Raw genomic sequence first — 14,771 nt, forward strand, 5'->3', positions numbered from 1 at the left:
CATTGTTAATCGTTTCATTCAGCTCTTAGTAAATACGAAGTTTAATGTATCTAAAAATTTCTAGATAGATTTGACAGAAATGTAACAGATTTCTAATTTTGTCTTTAAGAACTTCCTCTGTTATATTGTACCCATTATTCTCAATCATAACAGTGATGTTGTTAATACTTTCATCTCTTAAAGCATATGGGTAATCTCAGAGAAGCTGTTAAGTGGATGGATGAAGCTCAGTCTTTGGATACAGCTGATCGATTCATCAATTCCAAATGTGCAAAGTATATGCTTCGGGCAAATATGATAAAGGAAGCAGAGGAAATGTGCTCCAAGTTCACAAGGGTAAGAAATAGCACATCATTGTCTAAGTTACTAAAATTAAACTTTAAGTCTCTGGTGATATGTGAAGTTTGCTGCTACAGTTCCTCGGAATTCACTTTTGTCATTATTTTTTTAAATCTCGTTTAGCTCATATCCTAAGGATGATTTCTTACTGTGGTTGATGTGTATGCGTGCTAAGTTGCTTCAGTCGTGTCCGACTCTGTGCAGCCCTATGGACTGTAGCCTGCTGGGCTCCTCTGTCCATGAGATTCTCCAGGCAAGAATACTGGAGTGGGTTGTCATTCCCTTCTCTAGGGGATCTTCCTGACCCAGGGATCGAAATCCGTCTCCTGTGTCTCCTGCATTGGCAGGCAGATTCTTTACCACTGAGCTATCGGGGAAGCCCTGTAGAGATGAGAAGTAAAGTACAATTAGAAGTGAGGATATTTAAGTTAAATAAGTTCAGTGGTTTAAAACAACAACAACAAAATACCCCCTCAGCAAACCACAGCCAACTAGGACATGTTGGAAAAGACCCAGGAGAATGAGTAAGAAGGGGAAAGTTCAGCTGTTTGAGGAAAGTAGTTCCCAAAGTCTGGGGCTCTACTTGCTCATCATAATCGCCTCCAGTCACCCACTCTTGACAGGCCGCCGTGCCGCACAGAGAGCTTGATGGTTTACCCATACTGCTTCACTTGCCGGGCGTGTCCCTAATGGTGGTGGGTAATGGTGAGCTGGGGGAGGAGAGCTGCCGGTGACCTCGATATCAGTTTATATCTGCTTGGTAATACGTAAGGGAAGTGCTCCTATTTCCTTCTTGTGGATTTTTCAGTTTATAATATTTGTAGAGTTGCGGATGCAGGTTGGATAGTTCTAGTTGGTAAAGTTTTGAAATGAAAAATAAGGTAGATTTCTTACAAACATATGTAGTCATCAAACAATGGAATATCTGCAGCTGTGAAGAAGACATAAAATACAACCATAATTTTATTTACCCAGAGATAACTGGTTTTTATACTTTCAATGAGAATTCTGAAAATTAAACTGATAAACAGTGGGTGTGAAAAAAATGAAGACTAAACTCATGTAAATACACCCATATCTTTGCTGTCTTTCTTGGAGTCACTAGAATATATTTTAAATAACTGTTCTAAATTATGATAAAGCTCCAGTGTCCCTGCGCTGAAACCAGCTACAACTCTGTGCTTTACGTTCTCCTAGAATACACACTGAGCCCGATGAACGCATATTCTTTTTGTTTGAAAGTCTTTTAATGTATTATTATATAATTCATTACTGCTCTTTATTGTCATAATAATGCTCATAGACATAGTTGTGAAAGGAAGTGACAACTGATGGCTTGATGTGGAGGAAGGAGACTTGCAAACCTGAAAAGGGGGCTTGAAACTACTATGAAGAGATTTGAAAACACTGTTGTAAGTAGCAGTGATCCTAAGTCAGCAAGGAAAAGCTTAAGTGGCTTTTTCTTAATAGACAAAAGATAGGCAGTGCTTCATAGGATCCCTGTCTTAAATAGGTTAAATAGAAGCTTTGGTGTTTAAAACTTAGCTTCTGTAACCTGTAGTCTTTTCTGTGTAGGTTGTTGACTATCTCAAGAGAGCTGGTAAATAAGACATACAGTTTTAAGTTGGTGGAGCCTTTTGGAAGCACATTGATGTGTTTATTATATAATTTGTCACTGCTACTTATTGTCACCATAATCCTCATAGACATTGTTGTAAAAGAGAAAACGGGGTTTTTAGGTTCTCTTGTATTGTTTGCTTCCTTTATCTGTGATCGCTTCCATTTCAGGAAGGGACGTCTGCCATGGAGAACCTAAACGAGATGCAGTGCATGTGGTTTCAGACCGAGTGCATCTCAGCCTACCAGCGCCTGGGAAGGTACGGGGATGCTTTGAAAAAGTGCCATGAAGTAGAAAGGGTAAGTTAACAAGAGTTTGGCTTCATTTTTCTTCTGTAAGGTGACCAGAAAAGCTGGTAGATTTCTACATGGGCTCATCTACCTCTTCTAACGACTTTGGAAAACTTCATTGTGAAAAAATTCTCGATCTTTAGCCTTTCACACATTCAGAAATTGTGAATAAATGATTCCTTTCTTTGGATCCTCAGGTGGTAATGAGGTAGACACGTCTGCATATGTTTGTCTGAAGCAAGAAGAGAAGGATTAGTTAAGTTATTGTTGCTATTACTAACATGTCCCAAAATGTCTCTTTCCTAATCGGGCCGTTACTTGATTCTCATCCCCAGCCTGGAAGGATGCACAAGCCGAGGGCCACCTCTTTCCGCTCTGCGTCAGGATCTGCTCTGTAGTCAGCCTCTCTCCAGTTTGTCTTCCCAGGATGTTTGTTCTCACCTTCAGCACTTTTGTACCCAACATGTGGCTGGCTTGCAGGCTTATTTTATGACTTGCTAGGATCATGTGTGCGATGTGCCTTAGTAAGGGCGACTTTTCTTTTCCTGTGTGTGAATTTTTGTTTTCCTGTTCTTTGTCATCTCTGAAGCACTCTCCTTCCAAATGGACCACGGGAGGAAAAGAGCCACAATGCACCCCCGAGGCAGGCCTCAGCAGCCCTCGGCCGGGGGTCACTCGGCAGCCCCGTCCCAAGCTGGCGCAGTCAGGTGAGCCTGCGGTCTGCACCCTGGCAGCCACTTTGGCCTTCTTCCCCACGTGAAAGTTGTGAAGTTGCCCAAAGGAAGGCTGGACCTCTTAGGGGGTGGCTTTGGTCGGGAACTGGAACTAGGATTCCTCTAGAGCCCTTCCAGAAATAGTGTAGTTTTTTGCTTTGTTTTGTTGTGTTCTTTGCTTTTTAAGCCTAAACTTGATGGCCGATTGCCGGGGAAAACCCTTCTCATCTTCTTGAAAATTATAAAGCCTTTGGATGATATGTGAAATACTCAGGCAATATCCAAGCATCCTAAGTTTAAGTCAGGCTCTTATTTCTGTGACCACACCATAGATCACTAGCTTGTTTTGACATCCTAGATGATCGTCACTTTAAAAGCATTCTGCTTCTTTTAAGGAAAGATGCGCGTTTGTCACCCAGGACATTCTCAAGGAGCTGTAGCGTGGCACTTACGTGTGAGTCGTTCCAGCACGACTATAATCAGAAGCTGACCAGACTCTCTGTGGAAGTCAGATTTGAACACCTTGGGATCACTGGGAACTTCTCCGTCTCTAGTCCCATTCCTCCTAACATTAGTGACTACTTTATTCTTTTTAATGTTTTTTGTTAAAAAAATTGTTAAGACTATGATTACTAGCTGTTCCATTACTAAGTTTCATTTAGATTATGCTTTCTACGGAGTTTTTACTGATTTTGAATAACTACAGTTGACCCTGGAACAAAGTGGGTGTTGAGGTGCCAACCCTCTGGGAAATTGAAAATCTCCCTGACTTACAGTTGGTCCTTTGTATACGTGGATCCTACGTATCCCTGTTTCTGTATCCATGGATGCAACCAACCATGATTGTGTGGTACTGTAGTATTTACTCTTGAAAAAAAACTCACATGTCAGTGGGCCCACGTGGTATTGTTCAAGGGTCAGCTGTATTTCCAGTTTAAGAAATGTGTTTTGACTGGTAGAAAGCATTTTTGAAGGAAAAAATTATAGATGATCACTGGTTATCAGAGATGGTAGAAATCATCACCCCCTGGTTATATTATGTAATTATCATCATTGGAAACTTTACTAAGTATCTTCAGGGTTTGCTGTTGGTACTTCAAAATATAACCAGAGGCAGATAAACAAGAAAAGATTCTATTCATATTCTACTTGTAAGATAGTCTTTATAGTGAGTAATTCATGCTAAAAGGAAGAACATTAGTGTAGAGTACAAATAGGGTGATGGAACGCTTCTGAAACAATTTCTCTCTCTTATTTTTGCTGCACTGGGTCTTTGTCGTGGCGCGAAGGGTCTTCTCTAGTTGTAGCGCGAGGGCTTCTCTTGTGAAGCGTGGGCTCTGGAGCGCGTGGCTTCAGTGGCTGTGACGCACGGGCTGTAGCGCAGAGGCTCAGCAGTCCCAGCGCGCTGGCTTCTCTCCCTGTCTTGAACAGGCGTGGTTGCCCCAAGACCTGTGGGGTCTTAGTTCATTTACCAGGGATGGAACCCATGTCCCCTGCATTGGAAAGTGATTCTTAATCTCCAGACCACCAGGAAACTCCTTGAAATTAGTTTCTAATAACATTAATGTAATCTAAAAGAAAATTCTTGATGATAACAATTGTAAGGATTTAGGAGTAATTACAGAATTAAAAGATACAACATATACCCATTTGGGTTACCTTTGTGCCTGGGTTTTAAATACTTAGTAAAGAAATGAGCACCTTATTCAAAAATAAAACTTTGGGGACTTCCCTGGCAGTCCAGTGGTCAAGACTCGGCTTTGCCAATGCAGCGGGGGCACAGTTTGAATCCCTGTTCAGGGAACTAAGATCCTGCATGCCGTGTGTGGCAAAAAAAAAAAATCTATATCTGTATCTATATACATAAAATTTTGTGGTTGATCTTCTAAATAGAAGGTTATTGAATAGAGAACTAAGTTCCAAGAAGGGCTAAGTCATTCTGCCTTCAAGAATTCTTTCACTGAAGGCAGTTTCAGCTTAGGACATACTGCTTTGCACTCTTACTAATTGGATTTGAAATGTTACAATTCTAGAATGGTCCACTGTAGTACTTTTTCGGCCTTCTTCTTGCTTTCCTTACAGGGTTTAGGATTACATGTAGTGATTATGTAGTCCAATGCAATCCGATGTTTAGGACTTAAGTTTTATTAAAAATAAGACAGACTGACCACCTTCGGACTATTGTCTATAAACTTGTGTTCAGAATATTTTTAACTATTTTACGTTTCAAGAATTGAGCGTTTTTTCCCCTTTTTCTCAGGTGATTAGTTTCTCATTATTTTACTGTGTTGATTTATATCTGTGAGGAGCAGTGCATATTTCTAAAACTTTTTGATAGGATCTAAGGTTTCCAGTAGATCAAAACCATAGGACATTGGTAACTTTGTCTTTTTTTTATTATTAGTTTTATTTATTTATGGCTGTGCTGGGTCTTCAGTGCCGTGTGGGCTTTTTCTCTAGTTGCAGCGTGTGGCTTCTCACTGAGGTGACCTCTCTTGTAGCCGAGCACAGGCATCAGGAGTTGCAGTTCCAGGGCCCTAGAGTACAAGCTCAGTAGCTGTGGCACACAGGCTTAGTTGCTCCACAGCGTGTGGGATCTTGGATCAGGGGTCGAACCCATGTCTCCTGCATTGGCAAGTGGATTCTTTTCCACTGAACCACAAGGAAACCCATAACTTTATCTTCCATTGCATCTTAATCTTTATCAAGTTGACATTTACTTTATAATGACATGTGTTCTATAAAGGAATTGAGTTGCTAATCGCCCTAGTTGGTGTAGCTATTACTCCTTTTGTTTGTTTGTTTGTTTATGGCTGTGGTGGGCCCCAGTTGCGGCACATGCAGTCTTTGTTGCAGCATGCGTGCTTCTCTCAGTTGTGGCACGTGGACCCAGTAGTTTCAGCTCACAGGCTTAGTTGCCCCTCGGCATGTGGGATCCTAGTTCCCCACCCAGGAGTTGAACCTGTGTCTCCTGCATTGTAGTTATAAAGATCTACGTATAATAAAGTCACATGAGACTGTTGACACACATCAAGCCCATCTCAGTTCTTTGTGTTGATGGTTCAGTGTAGGATGTAACCTCGTGGGGACACTGAGGAAAGAGGACATAGGACATCCCTGTACCATCTTCGCAACTTCCTTTATCCGTGATTATTTGAAAACGAAAAGCTAAAATCAGCCTAAGATGATTCAGTTGCTCTTAAGTAGGAATATGCCATTCCTGAGCAGGTTCCTGAGACGCAGGGCTTTGAGCGCAAGCACTGAGGAAGCCTCAGACACGCTGGGGTCGGTTGGTTGCTTTGTTTCTGGAAGACGGTGACTGGAGAGAGGCGGCCTATGGGCGGCTACTGGTGAAGAGGCGGCATACACATTTGGGGGGTCCATGTGGCTCCCTCGGGACCTCACTGAGACCTGACGCTCTAGGAATGTCTCCTGAAAGTTGCGTCTGCCTTTTTTTTACACATAAATGTTTCTCACCCTGAGAAAACTGCAGCCTCTTAGACGTTTCCATCTCATTATGTGTTCCATGATTTGGGGCACTGCCATTTTTCCTCAGTCAGTTGTATTGAATTTTAAGATGCTATAGTGCTAGGTATAACTTGATTTATATTAACCATGAACAATTATGTAATTCCTTCATTAAAAAAAAGTTATTTGATTTGTCTCATTGATGGGAGGAATGAAACTTTCAAATATAACATTAAACCATGGTTCGTGAAGTAGTAAACATAAACTAATGTGAAATAGTCATTTTTTCCCCATTTCTTTCCCTCACACTGTGTACGTTTATTCTTTTTATCTTAGTGTTTTAAAGTATCAGGCTCTTGATGTAATTCTGTGTATAACGTATTTCTAATTACCAAGACAACTAAAATTGTTGAGTGATACGGACAGTTACTAATGTGTTTTCTGCACAATGAGTTACTAGGCCTCCAGGACGGAGGAGATGAAGTAGTAGAAGAGTTTGATCTGTGTTTGTGTAATGGATCATTCATTTTTCTGTATATTTTTGGAGAAGCTAAAGTAGGGGAAGAGAAAGGAGATGGAGGTGGAGATGCACGTAAAGAAGAAAATAAAAGTATAAATTGTTTTGTTGGGGAGTTAGTCATCTTTTCTTTCATGTAAGGGAGTAGTTCTTAACCCTTTGGGGGCCATGGACCCTTTGAGAATTGGTTGAAAGCTTCGAGCTCTCTCCTTAGGAAAACGTTACTATGCTTGTTTATATACAGACTCCAGATTAAGAACTTTTGCTAAAATGGGATATAGTTAGATAAACAGGAGTTTAGTGAGTGAGAGAAAACCATAACACTCTGTGCTTGTAAAGCAGTTTACTGTTTAGAATGAACTTTAAAATAATTACTTGATCCCCTAACAACCTGTGAGATTAGCTGTATATATTTTTTTATTCCTAACTTAGGTTAAATAATTGAGGCTGTAGGAAATTACGAAGTCACATTCCTGAAAAACAGCTTCTCTCTTGAGTTGGCACATATTGCACTTACTGAATGTCTTCTATGCCAGGGAGTGGGGATGGATATAACAGGCTTGTCTTTGAAGAGTTCATGGTTAAGTAGAACCATCTGATGTATAGACATTCAGTGTAAACCTGTATGTGTTTAGTCTCCATTCAGAGCTCTGTTTAACTCTACCTTGCTGATTTTGAGGGAATACTGAGAAGTATTTATTAAAACCAATATTGGTATGTTCTAATTTCCAGGTTTAAAAAATAACCCGGGCATGACCTGTTTTTGTTTTTAGGCTGTGCCACATGGCTTGCGGGATCTTAGTTCCCCAGCCAGGACTGAACGCACCGCAAGCCCTAACTACTGGTGCTCAGTTGTGTCCAACTCCTCCAACTCTTTGTGACTCCATGGACCGCAGCCCGCCAGGCTCCTCTGTCTGGAGTGGGTTGCCATTTCTTCCTCCAGGCTTAACCACTGGACTACCAGGAAGTTCCCCTCATCTGACTTATAAATTGGGTCTCATCATGAAATATGATTTATAGGGAATGGGCATAGAATGTAAGGAAAAGAAACTTAAGTTGAATGCAAAGAACAACTTGAGGTCCTTTGTATGTTAAACCCTGGAGAGGGCAACTAAGTGAAATTGTGACTGCTTACATTATCTTATGGGCTTTTTATGATTTACTTTTCAAAAAGTAGACGTTATTGACGTAAATGTAAGGGATAACTTTGTGGTTTTGTTTTTAAGCACTTTTCTGAGATAACTGACGATCAGTTTGACTTCCATACTTACTGCATGAGAAAGATGACCCTTCGGGCCTACGTTGACCTTTTGAGATTAGAAGATATACTCAGGAGACATGGATTTTATTTCAAGGCCGCTAGATCAGCTATTGAAATATACTTGATATTGTATGATAATCCCTTAACCAGTGAAAGCAAACAACAAGAGAGAAATTCAGGTAACTAAAAAGGGACTTGCTTAAAGAGACTTGAAAAGAACACAGAATTTTAGAATGTCATTAACATAATGATGGAAAAGTATATTATCAAATGAGTGTGAAGGCAACATTAGATAACAAATATACCCCAAAAAAGGTTGGAGGAAGACTTAGAAAAAGTTGATAGGGTGTTGTCCTGTAACTGATAATGTTTATGGGCTGTTATGTTTGTTTTTTAAAGTAGTAATTGAAAATAACTGAGCTTTTTAGAGAAACAAATATGTTTGTACAGCTTCTAATACTTACTTGACTGAAAATAGTAATGCCAATGAGAATATCGAAATACAACCTTTTACTAACATGTCAATACCCAAGAATATTTGAGAAATATGGCATGAAAGCAGATTTCTGATCAAATCACGTGTGCCTGTGTGCTTTGTCTCACTTCTCCTTGAATTTTTCCAAAAGAATAATCTTCAACCCCACTTAATACAGTTTGGGACTTGAGATTGAGAGAGAGGATTTGCCTAAGCCCATATATTGTGTAGGAGGAAGAGCTAGGCCAGAGTTGGTTAATTTTAGTTGATGCAGCATTTGCTGTTGCCTTTGGTGTGCCAGGTATAAGCTATCATTAAGAACACACTCTCTAAAAACGTCCATACAGTTGCCTCCCCTCCACCTCAAATATACTAGTGACAGTGGCTCAGTTGTCTCTCTGCGACCCCATGGACTATAGTCCATGGAATTCTCCAGGCCAGAATACTCGAGTGGGTAGCCATTCCCTTCTTGAACCCGGGTCTCCTGCACTGCAGGCACATTCTTCACCTTCTGAGTCACCAGGGAAGCCCAAATATACTAATAGTATGCATTGAATAAGAATATGAGGAAATTGAGAACACTGACCCAGAATTTTCATTGATTTGAATATTTATAGAAAACCTGTCAGCCAAAGAATTGAAGAAAATGCTTAGCAAGCAGAGAAGAGCTCAGAAAAAGGCTAAATTAGAAGAAGAGAGAAAGCATGTGGAAAGGGAACATCAACCAAAAAATCAAAAGAAAAAACGGGATGAAGAAGAAGAAACCAGTGGTCTCGAAGAACTTCTACCCGAAAAATTAGAAAGGGTGAGATGAACACACTGTATTTATTTGATAAAATTTGTACTATTTAATTCTGTGCTGACCATAAATATGATTTTTTTGAATCGGTAACTCAGAAGCCAAATTTGTTAGTATTAGCTAAGATCATTATGGTCATCAGTTACTTTTAAGTGATAATATATGAGATTTGGCTAATGCAAATTATAGGTAGAATTGTGCTTGTGGTAGGCAGAATAGCCCTCCGAATGGGTTCATGTTCTAATCCCTGAAAACTGTGAATATATTACATTACATGGCAGAATTAAGGTGGCAGATGAAATTTAAGGTTATTATTTAGCTGGCCTTTAAATAAGACAAGTAAACTAAGATCCCACATGCCTTAAGTATGGTGCAGTCAAAAAAAAAAATCTGAAAATAAAACAATGGATAGGGAGAGGATTCCTGGACTACCCAGTGAGCCTGGTGTAGTTAATCACAGGGGCCTCAAAGAGAGGAGGGAAGCAGGCGAGGAGGGCTGAGTGATGGGGAGGACTCTGTCCTCTGTGGCTGCCTTTGAAGGAGGGGGTGCCCCGAGCCAGGAGAGGTGGGCATCCTGAAGAGGCCAAGAAAAGGCGTGGAAACACTCTGCCTTAAAACCTCCAAGAGGAAATGCAGTCCAGTGAGACCCACGTTGGACTTTCAACCTACAGAGCTGTGTCAGATAAGCTTGTGGGGTTTTGTTTTGTTTTGGCTGCAGTGTGCGGCATGAGGGGCCTTAGTGGCCCAGCTGACAGCGTTTGCTGTCATTTGAGGGTCCAAAGAGTTCCAGTACCACAGTCCTGTGTGTCTTGGTGCAGAGAGACTTCAGCAAGAGCAAAGCGATCTGTTAGACTAGACGCTCCCGAGGCTTACAGGTGGGCAGGCGGGGAGTGCCCCGCCCGAGAACATGGTCCGCTGCAGTCCCATGGTCAAAGCACGAGGGGGAGGAGGGAGAGGACCTGTGTGTCTTCTCGAGCGGACGCCATGCTTCCATCACCTGCTCCTCCTCCAGCCTGGGCAGGGACGTGTCTTGTCCCTGCACGGTCAGGCTTGGTTCACACATTACTCTTGTGTGTGTGTGTGTGTCCTCGGGATCACCGAGGCACTGAGCTCACTGGGCAGGATGTGGGTCTCGTGCCACCATTTTTTTATTGTTTGGGGGCATGTCCTGTGCTTCTGTTGCATGGCTTTGCTGCCAAGCAAGGCTGCTTGGTTTTGTGGTTAAGTGAACCTGCTTTCTTTGAGTAATCATTAACTTAAAGAAGTCGCCCATATTTTTTCTACTTAAATTCCCTCATGGGATTAACTGTTTAATCACCTACTTTATCCCTTTCATAACCAGAGATTGAACGTGTACCCCCTGCATTGGGAGCACGGAGTCTTAACCATGGTACTGCCAGAGAAATCCCTAAATTTGTGTTAATACAGTAAATTTTTGGTAATTTGTTAGAGCAGCAGTACAGTGAAGTATGGCAGCATTTTATATGCTTTGCTAGATAATGTTTTAGCTGCAAAGAGAATAGTACCTTATCTCCACAATTTTTTCAAATTATTAATAGTTATTTAGGAACCAGATTTAGGGAAATACTTAGCTTTCTGGTTTATTCACTGTGAATCTAGTATAAGTATTTTAAACTTTACTTTTTTTCAATTATGTCATGCAGTTGTATTTGTCTCCTTACTTTAAAATGTCTATAGTTTAAGGGGCTTGGTAGTATAATGGTACTTGTAGTACCACTTCATTAAGTCTACAGAATAATTTTCTGTATTTTTTTTATTTTTATAAAATTATTTTGAATTTTGTAATAATACAGCTATTTCCATTTTGAAAAGTATTGACTATACTTTGTTTATAGTTGGTAGTTTTAAATCTTTTTCTTGGTTATATAAAGAGAACTATCTATATTACTTCAGCTATGCATTAGTATAAAATTTGGGGGGAAATTTGACTTGTGTGACTGCTTTTTAAATACAATAATTTTTCTTTCTGTTTCAAAATAGATAGAAAATCCATTAGAAGAAGCTATCAAGTTTCTTATACCTCTTAAGAACCTTGTTGCTGATAACATTGACACTCATCTGTTAGCATTTGAAATATATTTTAGAAAAGGTAATAGTTTGGATTCAGATTTTAATTTTTTATTTTATTGGTGACCATATTCAGTATAATGTTTGTGAGTTAGATCTGGTTTTGTTTCTTAGACCTTAATTTCAACCTCCCACAAAGGCTCTTAATCTCTTTTTCCTTTGCTACTCAGAACTTTACTGAGTAATAGATTAGAATATTATGATCAAGTGAATTATTTGAATAGGCATACAGATTGTTTACCTGAAGTAATTCTTCATGATTTTTCAAACATTTCTTTAGAAAATAAAAGATGTCTCTGATAACCAAAATCAACTTTGAATTTTGCTTTTGAAGATTATAGGAAAGATAATACTTTGTTTCTGGATTTTAAGTGAGCCTGAAATAAAGGGAATAAAATAACACACTTCAATATTGACGCTGTTACTTTTCTAATTTTTTCTGACATAGGAAAGTTTCTGTTAATGCTGCAGTCTGTTAAACGAGCTTTTGCCATCAACAGGAATAACCCATGGCTACATGAATGTTTAATTAAATTTTCTAAATCTGGTAAGTATAAAAGTAATATTTATGTAAAAGTAATTATGACAGTTCACCTGTCTTCTATTAAGCTGGACATGAAAGAGATTACAAAGAAAAAAGTTTGCAAAGTACTTAAATGAAGATACTAGCAAAGATATGTTAGAAATTAGTGCATTTTAAGTTGGAATGTATTTATATTCCAAAGGAGCACTCCTACTATTTTTATTATGTAAAATGTATCAGGCTTAATCATAAATATGAATGTATTTCAGTTGATTTTGTTTCAAAGTACAGGCCAAACACACTATAAACTGCAAATGTTCTGTTTTTATAGTGTCTAATAATCACAGTAATCTTCCAGACATCGTGAACAAAGTTCTATCTCAGGAAATGCAGAAAATATTTGTTAACAAGGATTTGGAAAGTTTTAATGAGGATTTTCTCAAACATAATGCTGCCTCTCTTCAGCATCTACTTTCAGGTTGGTGTTTAGCTCCTAGGGTTAAAATGTTTATGGCAAAAAGTTAGAATATGATGAAAAAAAAGTTTGGGAAGATGATCAAACCATCAGAGAAAAAGAAATGAACACAGTACTGTTTTGATCTTTCAAATTAAGAAAGATTATTTTTAAACACAACCATACAGAATCTGTGGGATGCCACCAAAGCAATTCTTGGAAGAAGTTCATAGCAGTACAAGCCTTCCCCCTGAAAATAAGAAAAATCTCTAACCTAACCTACCACCTAAAAGGAAAGGTTATTTGTGTTTGAAAAAAGAAGGCTAAAGTATGGGAAAGATGTAGTGTATAAGCAGTCTTGTATTTTACTGCTGCAGGTGTGAATTGGCCTGACCAAGTAGGAAAACAATTTGTCGTTCTTATCAAGAACTTTGTCTTTTGCTATAGCAATACATACTTGTATAAATAGTTTTAAAGAATCCAAAGCAAAGAAAGAGTTTTAAGGTCAAAGGTATTAACTGGAATTCTGTGTATAAGGATGGAGAAAAGAATGGAAGCAAATTTAATGCACGTCCAGTTATAGAGGAAACAGTAGTAGGCCTATAGGATGGACTACCAGGTAGTACTAGAAAGTGATATTTATTCAAAAGATTTTGTAATAACAGGAGCAAACAATATATATACAGAATTGATGTATAATACAGTCTAAACTGTATAAAAATATACATAGCATAAAAGCTGAAGAGAAGCATGTATTAAAGCTTTAATGGTTGACTTTGAATGTTGAGGTTATGCGAGACTTATTTTTTTCTTATATTTTTATTACTTTATGTATTTTGTGTTTTGAGGACTTAACTATATCCTGCCCTGTTACAGGAAAGATTTTAGGCAGTCTATATAAATTCATAAAATGACAAGGTGGCATTATATGCAAACTAGAAAAAGACTGGAAATGGAACTGGGGACAAAATAAATGAAGTACATGACGTAATTAACTATGCTCCTACTTTAAGCCATGTATTTAAATATTTTAACTTAAGCTTTCTTGTTGTAAAGGGAAACTGCTTGGTTCTGTTATCTATGAAAAAAGTTAATGCCTATGAAAAATTACAGCACTTCTTGGTAGTAAGGGCAGGTGAGAATTTCTCATCAAAAGCACAGGATAACGGAAGGAGATAATTTCTTTTTTCATAATAATGGGAAATGCCTTTCTAAACATTATGTTCTCAGAAAAAGATCATTTTTGCCTCACTAAAAAAAACCATAAAGAAAGTCAAAAGGCCAAGAAGGGAAAATATTCACAGATATGTAACTGATTAAAGCTAATAATATACATACTAATCTTATAGATGAATAATAAAAATATAAATTAATGAAAGACCAATAAAAAATGAACACGGACCATGTAATTTATAGGGGGAACATAAATTGGATTTTACTTTAAAATAGCTTTAAAAATTACTTTCTTCATGAATATGCAAAGATTTTCCTATTGTCCATCTATCACATCACTCTTTGATAATAGTTTGTTCCTTAGGTATTTTATTTTAGACTATCATGTTTCAAAAATGATTTGAGTTGAAATATTGACTGATGCCACAGGGGTAGCCCATATTTACATTTCTGAGGGGTGGGGTTGTTAATCTTGGTCTCCTGGTAAATGTTTCACAGCCATCTCTTTGTCACAGAAAAAGCTTCAATTTTTGGGGGGCTTTTTTTGTGTGTCTCTAAATGTAATACGAATACTTTCCTTGTGGTCCCAAGCTATCAGTGGGATATCATGGAATAAGGAGTTAGGGGAAAAAAGCCACAGTCGTGTCCAGCCCATTGCTGACTGGATCCCTGGAGCCATGTTTTAAGTCACTGGTCGGTTCAGATCAAATGTTAAGATGTCCACATTTAACTGGTTTTGAAATGTCTTGGTATTTCAGGTGCTAAAATGATGTATTTTCTGGACAAGTCAAGGCAAGAGAGAGCAATTGCTATTGCCACTAGACTGGATGAAACTATAAAAGATAAAAATGTAAAGGTAAGATCTTTCACTGACCGATTACCACAGATTGTGGATACCGAGTAAGCTAACAAAACATCTCTTTGCAACGTAATTCCTGAGTGGGCCTTCAGAGTTACATCTGGATTTGAATCTCAGCTCTGCTCACTTTTAGCTATATCGTGTTAGGGATGATAGGACCTCTTTAGCGTCCTTTTCCTCATTTATAAGTTGAG

At 38.7% G+C, this 14,771-nt stretch overlaps 1 protein-coding gene across 25 annotated transcripts in view; it reads left to right on the forward strand.

Annotated features, from left to right (window-relative positions):
- The window catches only part of NAA16 (N-alpha-acetyltransferase 16, NatA auxiliary subunit), a 62,666-nt gene that overhangs the window by 45,232 nt on the left and 2,663 nt on the right, over nucleotides 1–14,771 (forward strand). For 11 of the 25 annotated variants that reach the window (XR_014071258.1, XR_014071263.1, XR_014071255.1 and 8 more), the window contains 8 exons: nucleotides 184–336; nucleotides 2,128–2,256; nucleotides 8,172–8,385; nucleotides 9,299–9,486; nucleotides 11,482–11,590; nucleotides 12,017–12,115; nucleotides 12,423–12,569; nucleotides 14,477–14,574. Coding sequence is in view for 8 of the 25 variants with exons in the window: in XM_081549897.1 (XP_081406023.1) it covers nucleotides 184–336; nucleotides 2,128–2,256; nucleotides 8,172–8,385; nucleotides 9,299–9,486; nucleotides 11,482–11,590; nucleotides 12,017–12,115; nucleotides 12,423–12,569; nucleotides 14,477–14,574 (1,137 nt within the window). In the remaining 17 variants the exon portion in view is untranslated. Of the gene's footprint in view, nucleotides 1–183; nucleotides 337–2,127; nucleotides 2,257–2,444; nucleotides 2,955–8,171; nucleotides 8,386–9,298; nucleotides 9,487–11,481; nucleotides 11,591–12,016; nucleotides 12,116–12,422; nucleotides 12,570–14,476; nucleotides 14,575–14,771 lie in introns of those variants that run through there. The other 14 variants (XR_014071257.1, XR_014071253.1, XR_014071256.1 and 11 more) reach the window with 7 other exon arrangements.

The sequence above is a fragment of the Giraffa tippelskirchi genome, chromosome 12, assembly GCF_054371585.1.
Source record: "Giraffa tippelskirchi isolate mGirTip1 chromosome 12, T2T-mGirTip1v1.2.pri, whole genome shotgun sequence".
NCBI lineage: Eukaryota > Metazoa > Chordata > Mammalia > Artiodactyla > Giraffidae > Giraffa > Giraffa tippelskirchi.